This window comes from Lagopus muta, chromosome 2 (genome assembly GCF_023343835.1).
Source record: "Lagopus muta isolate bLagMut1 chromosome 2, bLagMut1 primary, whole genome shotgun sequence".
NCBI classification, from domain to species: domain Eukaryota; kingdom Metazoa; phylum Chordata; class Aves; order Galliformes; family Phasianidae; genus Lagopus; species Lagopus muta.
Window position 1 is genome coordinate 78,315,572 of NC_064434.1, and position 16,389 is coordinate 78,331,960.

The 16,389-nt window shown below is 42.5% G+C and overlaps 2 protein-coding genes across 7 annotated transcripts in view; both read right to left on the reverse strand.

Moving 5' to 3' along the window:
• The window catches only part of STRN (striatin), a 56,310-nt gene extending 48,606 nt beyond the window's left edge, over positions 1 to 7,704 (reverse strand). The window contains exon 1 of the mRNA XM_048934969.1: positions 7,378 to 7,704. Within this exon, the coding sequence (XP_048790926.1) occupies positions 7,378 to 7,674 (297 nt within the window). The 5' untranslated portion in view covers positions 7,675 to 7,704. The remainder of the gene's footprint in view (positions 1 to 7,377) is intronic.
• Positions 7,705 to 11,398: 3,694 nt separating this feature from the next.
• Positions 11,399 to 16,389, reverse strand: part of HEATR5B (HEAT repeat containing 5B) — a 49,659-nt gene continuing 44,668 nt past the window's right edge. For all 6 annotated transcript variants that reach the window (XM_048937699.1, XM_048937696.1, XM_048937694.1 and 3 more), the window contains 2 exons: positions 13,387 to 13,600; positions 11,399 to 11,959 (listed from right to left, as the gene is read on the reverse strand). In XM_048937699.1, coding sequence (XP_048793656.1) covers positions 11,655 to 11,959; positions 13,387 to 13,600 — 519 coding nt within the window. In that variant the 3' untranslated portion in view covers positions 11,399 to 11,654. The remainder of the gene's footprint in view (positions 11,960 to 13,386; positions 13,601 to 16,389) is intronic.

Here is a 16,389-nt window from a genome sequence, read left to right on the forward strand (position 1 = left end):
GAAATGGAAAACATTAAGAAAAGTATTGTAAAAATATGTAAATAGGTAAAATAACAAAATACCTACACTGATGAATCAGTCTGCAACAGCTGCTCTAACCGGTCTACCAAGATTTACCAGAACAACTCTGTAGGCTGTCAGGTGAGCTCAGGCTTTCAGATTACAGATGCACAACACATCAAGCACACTTGTAAATAGGTGGAGGCATGCCCTGAAGAGTCAGGGAGAGAAGAGAGAAAAACCAAGTGCAGCTCAGCGTATGCACAACGGGGGGAATAGCAGGCCTAGCACCAGTGCTAAGCAATTCTTCAAGAGCCACACTTGAAAAACATCAAAACTTCACACCCACCAATTTCCAGCTGTCGGTCCATTCTGCAAACAGAGAGCTGGGATGCTTCTACACACACTTGCAGTCATTTACTGCAATGCAAAGCTGCAGCAGGTTAAAACACACTTGTGCCTTGTATTTGAAGATTTATTTTACTCGAAAATGGCATCAGTTCACTCCAAAACATCAGAGCTACGCAATGAAAAAGTCAAACCACCCAAAAGAGATGAGAGATATGGCTTATGGTAAGGAAGGGGTTGCAAAAGCCACACACTTAGATTCTTCATCTCTTTGAAAATATTATTTCAGAAACAATATGATATCAGTCAATTTAAAACTCCTTGTCAGCCATCCAGAATCAAAGGTGATGTAGTAATTTTTTCCTGGCAACACCCTGATTAGTAATTTAAGCATCTCACCCAACAGGAATACTTCTCTTTCTACAGCTTGAAGTGCTTTACGACACAGATATCTTTGCAGATAGATCTCCAGCCTGTCTTTCATCCACTCTTTAGTGCTGCCTTTCACTACTCCAGCAACTGCAAACACTGAAGTATTTGCTGAATTAGTCAAGCAATATATATTCTGCTCATTTCATCATTCTTCAGAAGTAAGAAATCTCTTCAATCCTTTAATCCTTTCTGCAGTACACTTAAGTGGTGAGAATTAACTTTTGTTTTTCTTTTGAGTCACAGGGGCATGCTCCATGCAAACTGATGGAAAGACAAAAAGAGATCGGTGCCTTGTCACAGAACAGCAGCATGTTAAGAGGCCCGAATGCTCAGACAGATTGCCTTTCACTTGCTGTAAAGGATCCCACATACAGGAAGGCAGAAATGCAGCAACAGCAATCAGCACCAAGACTGATCAACAGACGTCTGGCCACATCTAAACTGAAACCATGGAATCTCGTGGTTTGAAGGCATCACTTGGCTACTGCATCTGAAGGAGAAAGGCAGCAATTCCAGTAATAAAAAGAGGAGTGAAGCAGACTTAGCCACACAAGCATTTGCAATGGCAGTTGGTACATCACTGGTTTTGGCTGCTGAGTTCAGAACAGCTACCCTGTGTGCTCAAGCATGCACCAACCACCACCCTGAACAACATCGGCTGGAACAGACAGAAAAACAACTACTTGTGTCCTCACCTCCTGCTTACAAGCACGGTTATGAACAGGATGCATGCCAGTTTTATGCGATGCTTTCGCAATCCTGCCCTATGCGACTGCCCTCAAAAGAAACATAACCCTGGCTAAGGGCAGAAAAATGCAATCTTTCCACAATGCAGTCTTTTATTCAACTTCTTTGTCACCGCACTGTTTTCAAAATATTCCATATTGGTTAGTATTAGCAAACTCTCCTTAAAGAAGAAAATGAAACCCTCCAGATGAATCAAGCAACAGCCACATATTGAGCAGGTCACTACAGTGAAGCAAATCTCTACTTTCCCATTTAAGAATATTTCATTTCTACAGTACTGCCTGTAAAGGTTGGATCCGGAGTGCTCCAGAGAGATTCAGAAGAACCACCTCAAGCACTTCTCAGCATTTAAAAAACAAACCAGGACAATCCTTCACCTATTTTTAAGTTCTTGCCCACTTCTTAGCGAACAAACTTAGGAAGAAGGACCATACAAGGCCTCACAGCCTAGTGAGACAAAATGCAGCTGTAGGTTGCTGATCAATACCTATTTTCTCACCAAACTGTGTATAGCTATCACTTTTACCTGAGACTTCACATTTCTATAGCCTTATTTCCTTCAGCATTAAATGAAGGTGAACTGCAAGACTCCTCAGATATATGTGATCTTCCTTAGAGAATTCTACACAGCCTGCTCTAGAAACTTTCAGTGTCTACTGAAACGTAGATAAAGGGTGAGTTATATTTGCAACTTCTTGTTCAAAACAGTGCAAAGTTACTTACCCCTTATGCAATAAAAGTGACATATGCCAAGACCTTCAGCATAAAAACAGCAGCTACAGTTGGAGGAGCACAGATATACCAATTTAGATTATAGATGCGCCTTCATAAAGACACGTGTGATCCTCCACCATATGCTAACCTGACATGGAAAAAAACCACTTGAACAACATAAACTGTCTGATTTTTACTTTGGCATCAATTCAACAATTACATAGCAAATCATGAAAAGCAGAAAATATTTGTCTGGAGTATAACATTTTGAGGAAAACAAAGGCTATTTGGCGACAACAGTAAGCCATTCCACACTTGGAAAAGTCTATGTTCTAGTCATACCATGTTCACACTTTCAGCAGCATCTTCCTAAAGGGGTGTATACATTTAAGAAACATTTCTATATACTTGAACAAAGTTACAAATTTTAAGAGTTTAGAGAAGAAAGCCTGGTGCTCGGAAAAACTGGGATCATTTATGCAATTAAACAAATCAGAAGTCTGTAAGACTCAAGTGCAGACCTGCAAAGAACCAGTCTCACTCAGACTGTATTTACATTCTACTTCTGCACAAAAGCTATAAATTTGTGTATTGCAGCTCTTCAGTCACTCAGCATCTACTCCCACCAGTCCTCCTGGTTTGAATAAGACAAGTCATGACGGCTTATCAATGAGAACATGAGGCCCAGCTGGCAGCCATGTATGTAAGCAAACAAACAGGAAAAAAAGGAACATGGAAGCTTCTCCCTGCTTCACATGAATTTACAAACTAGAAAGTTTGCTAAGGGAAGTTATCGAAAGAAAGAACATTTGGTCTCTGAGACCCATTTAGCACTACTTTCCCAACTAAACATGCCTCAGCCTAGTGACTGATATATTTTCAACCACTTTTCACTTATCTGATGCATTTGAAGCAATAAACTTGAAAATACCGTCCTTTTGGGGTGGAGGGGAATTGAATATTAACCCCTGTTTTCTTGTAATAACTGCCTTACAAGAAGAAACATTTTATCAAAGATATGCACAGCACTTCTGCCAGGTCACCTTCCTCCACGAACCCCAAGATTTTATGTACTTGCTCCTATTTGAAAATCCTACAACAGAACTTTTTCAAGCACAATTTCATTTTATTGGCAAGACTACACAAAACTCCTTGGGAGTTTTCCTTTGACCAAACAGCTGATACCATCAGCTCAGCACTCGCTTCTTCTCTGAGCAGTACTTAGTATCACCGCAGGAACAATTTCTAACTGAAACCTCACAAATAAGGAGGCCAACTAGCAGTAAATACCAACTATTTCTGAACCAAGTAACCCATGCCCCAAACCATGCTATAAATAGCCTAGCCATGTGCCCGCCATGCCCCTTCTCCCCATGACTGCAGCCCAGCAGAGGTGAGGACACAGCCCTTGTTCTGCCTTTTGCCTCAGAGCCGCAGCGCAGCAGGCAGGAGCACCCCAGTGCCCCCAGAGCTGCTACTGCCAAATCTGATTTCCACAGCCAATCTCAAGGGTTCATCTGTTATTTCCATCACATTCCTTTTGTTATTATTGCTTGCTATCATTTAGCCACATTTTCTCTCATTTCATAACTTTTTTCCTATTTTTTTTTCTTTTTTTCCTCTCCTTTTAGCACTCTCTGATGTGGGATATTCTCAACAGAGTTATGCAAATGCAAATCCAGCACATTCACCCATCCTCCTTAGCTTCTTTGCACACCTTCCCAAAAGGAAGTTTCCCTGGTCAGAGCAATGCTGATAACCATTCTGGGTCCCACCGCTCAGAGGAAATGACATCCCCATCACGGAGAGGACAGGAGTGAGAAAACTCAGCAGGATTCAGGATGCCTATACATCCACTTACGTACAGCATAGCAGTTTGCTGCAATTTAAAGCAGTTGTGAAACACGCTGAGAAATGCCAGTCAAAAACCTACAGATCAGCATCTTTGCCAACAAGATGTTCATTTGTCCAAAGCAAAATTTCCTACAGTTACAGTAACACCCGTGTTACTTTCAAAGATGGCATTTCTCACCGCCATCCCCAGGAGGCGGCCCAGCTCCCAGCCTCACAGGGCAAACCCCAGATGCTCCTGAGTGGGCACGTGGCCAGGCAGGGCCGCCAGCTGAGAGGCCTACGGCTGAGGCTGGGCACCAGCAAGCTGCAGGGCCAGGTCCGTGTGCCTCTGGCCTTCTGTACTGCATCCACCTCCACATCAGTTATCGGCTGTTATGCAGCGGGCTGCTTTGACACACAACGGCAACTCTGGAATTCCTTGGAAACACCGACCAGGATAATGGAGAATGAAAAAAATAAAATAAAATAAAATAAAATAAAATAAAATAAAATAAAATAAAATAAAATAAAATAAAATAAAATAAAATAAAATAAAATAAAATTGGAGCTGAAGTACTTTGCAGAACAGGAAATCCTTTCTTGTCAACTCTCCCAAGCAGCTGCCACGGAACGTGGGAAAAAGAAAGTTATTGCTTTCTGAAAAGATGTGAAAATAAATGACAGCATTAAGCACATGGTTTGTTAACACTAGAAGGAAGATTCATCAAGTCGGTACTCAGTGAATTATCACTACAAGGCACCACGAAAGCTTATTCTTGGGATAGTTCTTCAATCTGCAGATGTCGAAGTACCGTAAACACGAAGCAAATGTTAATAATGAAATACATAATTAGCAGATAAGCATCAAGGGGAGCCCTGTATGACTGCTTTCAGTTTGCCTCAAAACATGCAGCTTGTTGATGGCGCTCGCGAAGATATAAATATTGAAGGCCTCTGAATGGGAAAATTATGTAACAGAGGCAAGAACCATTTTTAAAGATTAAAGAAAAATAATTAGAAAATCAGAGTAAACATGGATATTTGCCAGGGAAAGCAAACTATAGGCAGAACAGAACTATAGGCAGAACAGGCAACAGGCAGAAAAACCTTGAAAAGCAGCAACTAGGCCAGCAAGTATGAACAGAACCAGTTACCTGGCATATCAACTCATGTATTTTTCTGAACTGCAGCAAGGGTGTCACCTGAGCAGGCAGCCTGCAGCACAACAGGAAGGTACACTACCTGAGCATCACATGGAATTCCACACAAGTAATTGCAAAGGGAGGAAAAAAGAGGAAAAGCCCAGAGGGGAAGAAAAGGAAGACAGGAAGTCACAGTTGGATTGACTTATGAGGTGTTTTTCAGAGTGAGTATAGCTCAAGTAACTGTCAAGCACAGAGCAGCAGCCAAGCACAGCAGCATCTGAGGGACTTCAGTATTATGGTGCTAAAGAACCAGAGAACAGAAGTCTGCCTCTAAGGAGCAAGATGCACTACAGACAAAATATGTGGCACACAGAGAATACCATACAAAGCAGGATCTCTGCCACATGGCCTCCCAAGAGAGCAGACAGCCCAGCATTTAATTTACACTGGCCAGAAGACCTTGGAGTACAACCAGGAGCACTGCATCTTTATCTAGAGAGACAGAAACTATGTGACCTCCGACTGCCATTATTCTGTTAAACACTCCACAGCAGCCAGGCCAATGAAGAGCTTCAGGAGGAACGTGGAATCTGCCTTTAATTAACTCTGCTCATCGTGGGGCTGTGCATGTACCATCGCTCAGAGCCCCCTTGCTGCTGCCAAAGCCACAACACAAACCTCTCACATGGATCAAAGAGCATTCAGCTGTGAACGGTCATGGCAGACGTCACACACTCGATGTCTGCAGGGACAGCCAAGAATTTTGCACCTTCCTGAACATGACTCTGCAGTAGATAAATGCTGTTGCAGCTTGTGGCGATGCCAGTCACAGCTAATTATAGCTTTATTGAGACATTTTGGCAAGAGCCAAAGGAGTTCAAGCAAACAGCTTGTATTGGGGTTGTGTTCCTGCCCTGCTGCTGACAGGGCATGACTTTGGCACATCATGCATATGCTTGGCCCCTCTTCTGCTAGCTCACCTCTGACACCCACTGCTCCCCAGAGGGATGCTGGGGAAGCAGAGTGCAGGAGTGGTCTCTGGAGGGGCACTGAGGATATACACAGCTCTGCTGCTGCTGGGCACTGGCAGAACCACTCTGTTCCCAAGGAACACGTTTTCCTCCAGAGCACTCTGTGAGATCTGTATGGGCGATGAAAAAACACCCACTGGAGTCTCGTAAATACCTTAGGATGTGACGTGCAACGTTCTTATTATATGCAACTAAGCTAGTTAATTTCCATACTGTATTTATCAGATATTGTGAACAAAATAGAGAATCATAAAATAATAAGGTTGGAAAAGACCACTAAAACTGCCTTGTCTAACCATCAACCCACCACCACTATGCCCGCTAACCATGTTATGAGCAAATCTTTCACCAAATCACTGAAGCTAAAACACAAACCACATCTCCCTTGTGCTCATGGCCACTTCCTTTGCACTCCTACATGGGGTGCAGCCCTTGGTGAGGAACGGCATGCCACCACTCCCCTCCGGGAGGGTTTGCCTGATGTTACCATTGGAAGTATGGCTAAGGAACTGACTTTCCTCCTAACTTGAAACAAAAATGAAGAAAAACAAAAGAACAACAAAAGAGATAAGTGGTTCTTGCTGTTAAACAGACTTAAGACTCTCGACACAGACGGTACTTTCAAGGAAAGAAACAGAAAGAACAGAACTGCCAGGAAGGAAGAGGAAGGGAAGGAGACCCAGGAGGAAGCATTCTGTGCCTCGAGCACGGCGCTGGGAAGGACCCACAAGGGGCTCCCGGCACTGCGGGCGGTTAAGATTTACAGCCGAGATTTCCTCGTGAACAAAGCCGGAGCAACACCGCGGCGCAGGCCGCACCGCCCGCCGTTATTAGCGTTAATACGAGGCGCGCATCCCGGAGCGCCCGACCGCGGTGGCTGCAGGCCAGCACTTCACAAGTTTCCTAAACCACAAGATCGCTATCGGCGCCCTCACAACGCGCCCCTCGGCCCCGGGGCTGCGGGGCCGACTCCTCCCGGCCAGGTCCCACCCGGCCGCCCCCCGCAGGCCGCCGCCATGTCACGCCCCTCCGAGTGGCGGCGAGGAACCGGGGCCGGTGGGCGGCGCTCCCCCCGCGGGCCGGGGGCGCAGCGGGGCGCGGGGAGGGGGCCAGGGTGGCGACGTTACCTGCAGCTCCGCCCGCTCCGCCTCCCACTCGGCGCGCTCCGCCTCGAAGCGGCCCCACTCGTGCTGCAGGAAATGCAGAATGCCCGGCACGCTGTACTGTGCCCGCGACGCCGACACCGGCGCGGCGGTGCCGCCGGCGGAGACCCCTCCGCTGCCGCCTCCCGCCGCAGCCGCCGCCGCGGCCGCCGCTGCCTCGCCCGGCTCCAGCCCGGGCCCGCCCGTCGGCGGCGGCAGCAGCAGCGCGTTGTTGTTGTTGTTGTTGCTGAAGAAAACGCCGGGCCCCGCTTGCTCGTCCATGGCCGGGCCGCGTCTGCCGCGCCGCGCCGCGCCGCGCCGCCCCCACCGCCGCCGGCCGCCGCCGCGCCCAGCCGCGTCCCGGCAGCGGCACAACCTGGGCGCGTCCCGCCCGCCCGCCGCCGTCACCGCCTGACAGCCGCCCCCGCCGGCTGCTACCGCGGCCCGCAGGGGACAACTCAGAGCGCTTCGCGTTGCCGTCCGCGCGGCACTCCGGGAAACGTAGTTCTGTGGGGCGGCGGCACGCGGCGCGGGCGGGAAGAGGCAGCAGCTGCTGCGGCTCCTCCCTGCTGCCAGATCGGGGCCCGCGCCGAGCGAACTTCTTCCCGCGCACTGCCGTTCGGGGGATCGAGGAGAGCTCAGAGCCCCGATTTAAAAAGCCCCTTTGATTTAAGCTGATCTGCACCTCAGAGCCGGGTTTGAGTGGTTTTGGCACGCTTGCAGCCCAACTTGTAGGTATAACAAGGGCAGTGTCCTGCACAACCCTCCATCAAATCCCAGCTTTTCAGCTCGTTGCTGTTGAATTCCTTTCTGTTTTGGCTACATTCTGAGCACTGGTCTTACACTTACAGAATCATTAAGGTTGGAAAAGACCTCCAAGACCATCCAGGCCAACCACAAACCCACTCCCACCATGCCTCCTGTGCCCCTCAGGGCCACATCCACACAGTTCTACCAGAGCACTGAAGGCTACAAGTCCATCCCAGGAACACTTCGGCTTCCCTTCCCTACCTATTGGAACACTGACAAGGAGATACAACAGCATTTCTCAGAAACAACCACTTTCTCTTCTGAAAGGATAAACAAGACTTCCTGAGGCTGATGCTGTCACCATGGGCCAAGGGCACAAGCTGTTAGGCATACAAAGATGGTTTGCTTGCTCCTTTAGCACAAGAGCTTTCTGAAGAGACGCATGCCCTAGATTAGCACCATCAGCTCCATGTGAGAAGCGATGCAGGAGGAAAGCGGTGTGGCCAAGACGCTGCGTGCTGTGGGCCGTGCTCAGCCTGCAGCACAGAGAAACAGGCCCTGCGCAACTCTGGTTGCTCAAGCAGCGCTTCCTGTTTCTTACTGGCTGTTCTGAACTCGCGTTTGTTGCTTTGTAACCAGCCCTGAGGAGGTGGGACTGCGGTGGGTGGATAACCTCTTAGCTCTTCTAAAGAGAGGAATGATAAACGTGTGAGCTGATAGAAAGGATAAGGGGTGAGAGGGAAACAAGAACCCACCACAGGGAATGCTCTGTGGGGGAAACTTTTTAAAGAAACAGGGCAGAACATCACGGCTCACTAAGAAAGGAAGGAAACAGTGGTGAGAGAGGAAAGAAGTGAAGGGGAAATAGCAACAAGCTTCATGAAAACACACAGTAAAATGGCCAGCAGTGAAGAAAGAGATGAATAGGGGAGGATGATCAAAAAACAGAAGGAAGAACAAGAAGCACTACCAACTGTTCAAGTTTCATTTTTTAATCAAATGAAGTTTGATGCAAAAATTATGATGTAAAATCATGCAGTTATACTTTTTGTGTCTGGAGCAACAAAACCAAACAGATCAGAAACAAGAGAGGCATATACACAAATTAAGGTTGCACCTGTTGTACACAGTCACAGTGTGCAAAAAAAAACCAACCCTCTCCTTTCCTAATCCTCTGCAACTGCCCAGAACTATTTTCCCTTCCACCAACATTGTTACTGTTCTTCTATAGTCTTCACCATACTTGTTTACTACACTTCACCTCACCCCTTTTCTGAGTGTTCATCATCTCATTATTACCTAGAATGTGAATGAAACATCAAAGGGATGAGATAGAAAAAATTAAGGTAAAGACAGACTTGATTGTAGATTAAAAAAAAAACAACAAACAAACCAAAAACCTTTCCAGCAAACACCAGTCATCAGTTACTGAACTATCAAGGAAGAGAACTTCTTGACTGCCCTTATTTTTAATTGCAAATATTTTGTGATCAATTCTACAATGAGAGTTTCCTTATACGCTTTAATGGAACTTTCTCAAACATTTAAGAGGGTTCAAAACAACTGCTGAGCAAAAGAGCGTTGTAATATTTGAAACACTTATAGGAAAGTGATAAACTTTGATGAATTTAAATCCCACTACACAAAGATGACAGGATGAGAATAGTGAAATCCGTTTCCTCCTGCACAACATAGTATGATTTTCACTGCTGCATGCATCTCTAACTGCAGTAGGAAATGGAAAAGACTTGAAAGTTAATCTTCACATGCTTATGAAAAAGACATTTGAAATATTCGTTTGCTCCTCTTGCCTTGGTGCAAACTTCTTTTCTCACTTTGGTACTAAAATAATCAGTCTGAAGTAAAAGACTTTCAGATTTATAATATGTTTTATCCACATCCAATATAACAGGGTAAGAGAGCATTATCTTATCTTTCATTTTGCATAGGTACCCAAAGGGTTACATAAGCTGTTATGAGAAATGAGGCAAACAACTATGCAAAAATAACAATCTACAAATATTTCAATCAACTATTAACCATGCTCATTTCTATTTACTATCCTTTGTTACACTTGGGTTCAAGTAGAAGCTCCTAAAATACACCGTTTCTACAGAGCCCTGTTATATCCAGAAAAATATCAGACATGAAACCCCAGTAGTCCAAGCCCAGTCTTCCAGTTACAAAACTTTTCTCTATAAAGCAATATGCATAGAAAGATCCCTATGGAACTCTGTAAATTCAATAGCAGTGTCAAAATCTTCATGTGAGTCAGTCTTGTATATACAAGAAAATACATGATTCTGCACCTCTGCTAACAGAAGGGGGAGGTGTGGCAGAAGGCAGACAGACCACTGGGAGTTGAGCTCTTCTTCTGTACACTTAGTTCAGCACTTGAGCTATCTTTCAGATCCAAAAGCAACAAATCAAACCCACTCAAATGTGAGGGAAGGTCACGCATATTTAAAAAAAAAAAAAAAGAGAGAAGCCAGGTAGGAGAAAGTAAAATTGGAGGGCCTTGCTCATTCTTGTGTTCTACTCCCTTTCAGTCAGCACAGGTGCAAAGTCATTTGGTTCTGCAAACTTTATCAAAGACAACATCTCTGGTGATATTAAAATTTTGCAGGAAGAAGTAAATATCTTAGAATCTGAACAACATACAGTACACATAGCCATCATTTTCAACCAGTGTCTGGCAGAATAGAGGGACTGCTAACACTGCACCTTGCAAGGGCCAAGAGCCCCAGCAACACAAATGCAGACAGCAGGCAGTCCTCTTTTTCAAATAAATTTCTAATGCACTGTTTTGGTTTTGTTTCATTTTTTATGTTGTTCCTGTTGTTAGAGGAAATACGGCATTAGACTTTTGTAATGCTTTATTCAAGCATTAAAATGGACCCAAAAGAAAGATACACCACATAAAGGAAAGACAACTCATTACACAGCATGCTCGACTGTTTACCTTGAGAAAGACTGAAAGTTGTCTTTTTTTTTGTTCTCCCCCTTCCATGCAAGCAGAAAAGCTCTACAGTGTCTGGCAGTTCTTTTTAAAACAAACTAGGGAAGAGAAAGAGTGCATATTTCTACTCTTGACATTCCCCATGTACACAGTAAGTACTGCATAACAGTTTCCACTCTTCCTTGCATCCCCACTGTGTTAGCACAGTGGTACAATAACAGCCACCAGATTTCAAACACCATTCAGAAAGGTTAAGGGTTCTTTTAAAAAATAAGAGGATTTCATGAGATAGAGAACAAGGTGGTTTTTTTTTTTGTGGATAATTTATATTGCAAATTCATAAATATGATCACACTCAATTTCTCAAAAAGCTATACAAATACAAGTAACACCACTTCCCTTGTAATGCACAGATTTCAAATAATTACACAAAGCTCTATTAGACAGCCTTTAAGATACAAATTACACAAAATTACAGACTTATTTGCAGTAACATATCAGGGATAATGTAGTGCTTCAGACAATGTAACGGTCCAAAAATAATAAAAGTAATTCAAAAAAAGCTAGTTTTCAGTTTAATTGTTGGGGTGGAATGTACTGTGGGTGGTGGTTGCCTAGCAGCTGCTTTTGCCTTGCTGGCCTGACTAGCTCGGACTGCAGTTTCTAGGCGTGTTTTTAATTCAGGCGCAGCTCCCATTACGGTCTTGAAAGCATGTGGGTAAAGTGGTCCAATGTGCATCAAATTCTGAAGTGCAAACTCGTGAAGATCTTTAGATGCTGTAGATGCAGAAGCAAAGGCGTTTTCATTCAATAAGTAGGAGATCAGAGTGGGAACAAGCAGCGCAAGCAGCTGGACTCCTAAACGTGAAAGAAAAAAAAATCAGATCAGAATGAAACAAAAAGAACTAGTAACAAAAAGTTTCTAGTCTGATAGATGTGACTTTTGTTTTCTGAATTGACAATAAGCTCAGTAATTACGAATGATCAAATCAAAAATAAGCAAAATAAAGAGTGCTTCCCCTCATTTGGTCACTCCAATCTTGCCTATCGGGCTTGTGCTTCTCACTTCTCACTGTTCATCACAGTTATTTTGTTCCTGACATCTTTAGAAGTGTTTGCACAATCCAATTGCAGATCACAGATCTTAAAATGTAGAGTGGCTATTAAAGACTTCAAAACACTGCCAACAGACAAACAATTCAACCGAATCAGAAAAGCAGCCTCCCCACTGAACATAACTGAACTGTTTTCACCATGCAACTCCACCTCCAGAGCTAGCACTTCAAAAAACAGCACTGTAACAATACTTGGGCTAACAAGACCTGCCACTAGCACAGAGTTTACCTTTAGAACAACAACAATCACCAACAAAACCAAAGCAGTAGGGCTAATATTTCTTCCTAACCTGTCTACAAGTATGCCTTGAAACGTGTAACATGTTAACTGCAACTTCTGGAGAACTTTAACACTAATGGGAAGTCATCTATTGAAAATTCTGTAGACTATTAGAATATTAATCATTTCCTCCTAGAGGTTTTGACAACACATATATTCTTGCCTCCTGTCAGCATTAGCAAAAATCAAATGTTCTGTTTCCTCACTCACTTCAGTTATTCTCCAATTTTATTCATTAGAAACTAGGCCAGAAGCACAACGACACTCAAGAAAACATACATTTAGTGTTATCATCAATGAAGAGAAACATCAACAGGAATATATTGGGGTAAAAAAAAAAAAAAAAGTAATATTTTTACAATTTAAACTTTAAATACAGATTAAGTTCAATATCTGCAGGCTAAATCTTTCAGTTATTATATTGTTTCAGCTATTCAAAGTGAAGAGAAAGAAATTATGAAGACTATTCTATCTACCAAAGCAAACAGAAGGCTTCATCTACGATCTAGATCTTGCAACCAATACAATTTATTTCTTGGTCTCTTTAAATAAGCCTTATTGAGATGGTAGAACTAACCTGATAAAAATGGTGTTAAAATAAATAGTATCTAACATCAGGAAAAAGTAAATTTAAACAGTACATTCTACTCATATTTAAATACAAGAGAATACCACTACTTCAATTCACACTTAAATTTTGCTTCAGAATTACCAGAAACTGAAATGCTACAGCATATCACACTGTACATGCTATGTGAGCTTGTGTATACACAAGTTCCAGTAATGAAATTATGAAAGTGCATTGGGCATTTTTTTTGTGAGTATGCTATCAATCTACAAGAGTTCTAATGTTCAACATTTTACAATTACGCATTTATCTAAATACTTACTATTCTGCTCTTCACCAAGGGCAACCAGTGTTTCAAGGACCTTAATTCCTTCCTGGACTGCTAACAGCTCTAGGTTGTTTGTTGGGCGGTTCCTTTCCACAGCTTTCAACTTCTCAACCATTATAGGGGCCAAGGAATGAATGTATGGAGTTGACAGAGCACGATTGGTATGTTGGAACACAGAAAGTAGAAGCTGGTAACACTTGGCTTGAACCTAATCAAATCAAGATAAATACATTGTCCTCCAAGTTACTTGCTAACTCAAGGAATTCTAACACAATCAGTTATCTGTGTGTGTGAGATATACGCAATTCCAAAACAACAAAACAACCCAACAAAACAGAGTAAGTGGGAAGGAAATATACTGAATAAGGGAAAGAACAAAACAGGCTGTTTACTAAAATTATACTAGCCCAGTTTTCAATAAAAGAAGGTAATTAGAGTTAACTGCAGGTATAAAATGGTGGTCAGCACAAACTCAGAAAAGAAGTGGACAGTTAGCATCATATTAAACAATCACATAGGACCACAGAGAACTACATTTTAAAGTTTCATAACTATCAACACTAAGAGTAGATGCATCTTCAAAATCATTACATAGTTTTCCAGTCTCAGATGAGTAACACAGTCTATAAAAATGATTCAGATCTCAAAGTGACCTTATGCCCTAACATAAGCCAAGGCTGTGGCCAGAAGTGGCAGGTACATCCTTCCTTCTATGTCTCCACCTTGTGCTGGTAATAGCATAAAAATATACACATAGGTATAGAGGAGGCTTGATCATAGAACCCTCTCCTTCGATCCTTCCTTTTTCTCTTCCTTCCCCAGCCCTCCTTTTTCCTACTAGAAGCAGGAAATATTGAAATTAACATTTGGGAAAATGACTTAGTGATAATCTTCTTTAGAATGAACATGATTTGGGTTCAAAAAAAACTCTTGCTCCAAAATGCCACACAAACAACGCTGGCCCTTTGAAAGGGTAAAGCCCCACAGCAAGTATGAGGATACAACACTGCAGGTTTTCAAACCACACTCAAGCTACAACAGGATAAGTTATCAAGCATGTTCTGAATGGGAACATTCCTAAGTATTATTAAACACAGTGATCTGTGAGGGGATAACTGGAAAAAAGAGATGCATAAATGAAAACATTAAATAAAAGAGAATATAAGCTAATAATAAGAAAACACAAGTTAGGCAGCTCACTTTGCTGTTAATATACGACTGCAAGTTTTCTGTTCAGCTTAATGTTTGAAGCCTGAAATAATAACAGTTCCTCAAGTACCATTTCCATGCTTTTTTTAAGAGAGCTCCATGGTAGAAAATATGCTTTGCCAGGTATTGGGAGAAAAATCTTTGGCCATTTTCAATAAATTATTTCCCTATACGCTCCATACCACTCCAAGTAATTTCTCCCTCTTTCTGCTGACATTTTGAAAACTCCTGACTAGCTGTTAAGGTTATTAAATTTAAAAATAAGGAGTAAGGGGCCATTTTGCTTTGTTTTTGCTTTTTTTCTGTTTTAAACATCCATAGTTGAAGTAGGTGCAGTTTTACAACTTCATCTGACAGCAGAATTCCACTGAAGCGTATACAACTGTATGCGTATGTATATAACTTTTGATACTACACATTCAGAGAAGTTTTCCAAGAACTTCTGAGAGGCAAAACCAGGGCTTCTCCTAAGGCACATCTCCTGTAAAACTTACTAATTAGCATCAAGTGAGAAGGGCCTATCAAAATGAGAGCCTACAGCTCCAGAAAATGAACTTGTCTTAAAGACACTACTATGCAGCTCAACTATCGCCCAGTCTTCTGCAAGTGGTAGCAGTTCCAAAAATGTTTCTGTATCTTTAAGACAATGGTATTTCTTTAAAAGAGTTGGTTTGTTTCCTAATTGGTTCAATGCTTCTATTATAAATGTCTAGTAACTGCACTCAGCAGTGACTGCTTTATATTTAAAAACTACAGTGAACCAACAACAAGCATCACAGAGTACATGCTCTGCACATCAGTGAGGAGAGTGGACACGATCTGGTTCCTGTCAAAGCACTTCCTGTGAACTACAGAATTAGTGCTAAGTTCCTGCTCACTGACAGCTTTCCAGCAGGGTGGGCAAAGATGTACTTCTTTTCACCGTTTGTGTGTTTATTCAGAGCTGAGAGTAAGACGTGAAAGTTTCCACTTCACAGAGCTGACACTTCCATTCACACACTAAAATCTTAAGCAGCTTTTCATTCAAAGTTAGGCTTCAGCAAAGAACCAACTGAGTTTCTTGCCCCTGTCGGAAAATGCCAGCCCTTATGAAGAGAAGAATTCTTGCTCTCAAGAGGATTCTGAATGTCTTGATGTGACACTAAACACGTCAGCATTTTCTTCTGAGGAATCTCTGCAGTACTTGCTTGTGGAAACACTACAGATTTTACTTATTTTAAGTTCCTACCTGCTGATTTGTATAGCTGCTCTAACTAATACATGGCTGGAACACTTAAGCTTAACTATGAAGTATATTAATCTGATTGAGCAAAACTAGGCTAAAAGTTTGTTTCTCATCAGTAAGAAGATAATTTAGAAAACGATTCATAAAGACAAACCAAAGGACAGAAGAGAAATCAAGAAAGATGATTCACAAGCTGTAGATGCCTTTGATGGTGACCACAGAACACAGATTTTTCTCAACTGAATTTTGTATGAACATTTAAAATAAGCATAGGTTTTGCACAGAACAAAGTTCATCAGGAATGTGGGCTGTAATTTTATCTGCAGAAAACATGGTTTAGTTTGTATTACAATAAATCAGTTTTACTGTAAAACTGTCACTGCTCTCTAGTAGCCATTCTTTTTCATTTGTTAAACATTTCAAAGGTTTTTTTCTTTCTGAAAGCTACAAGTCAAACTTGGCACAAGGCCATGAGCAGATAATACCAAAAAGTAATTTGTCTTGTTTCTTTTGTTCATTATGGAGTTTCTATAATGCACCACTGAAAATTCTAGTTATTTTGA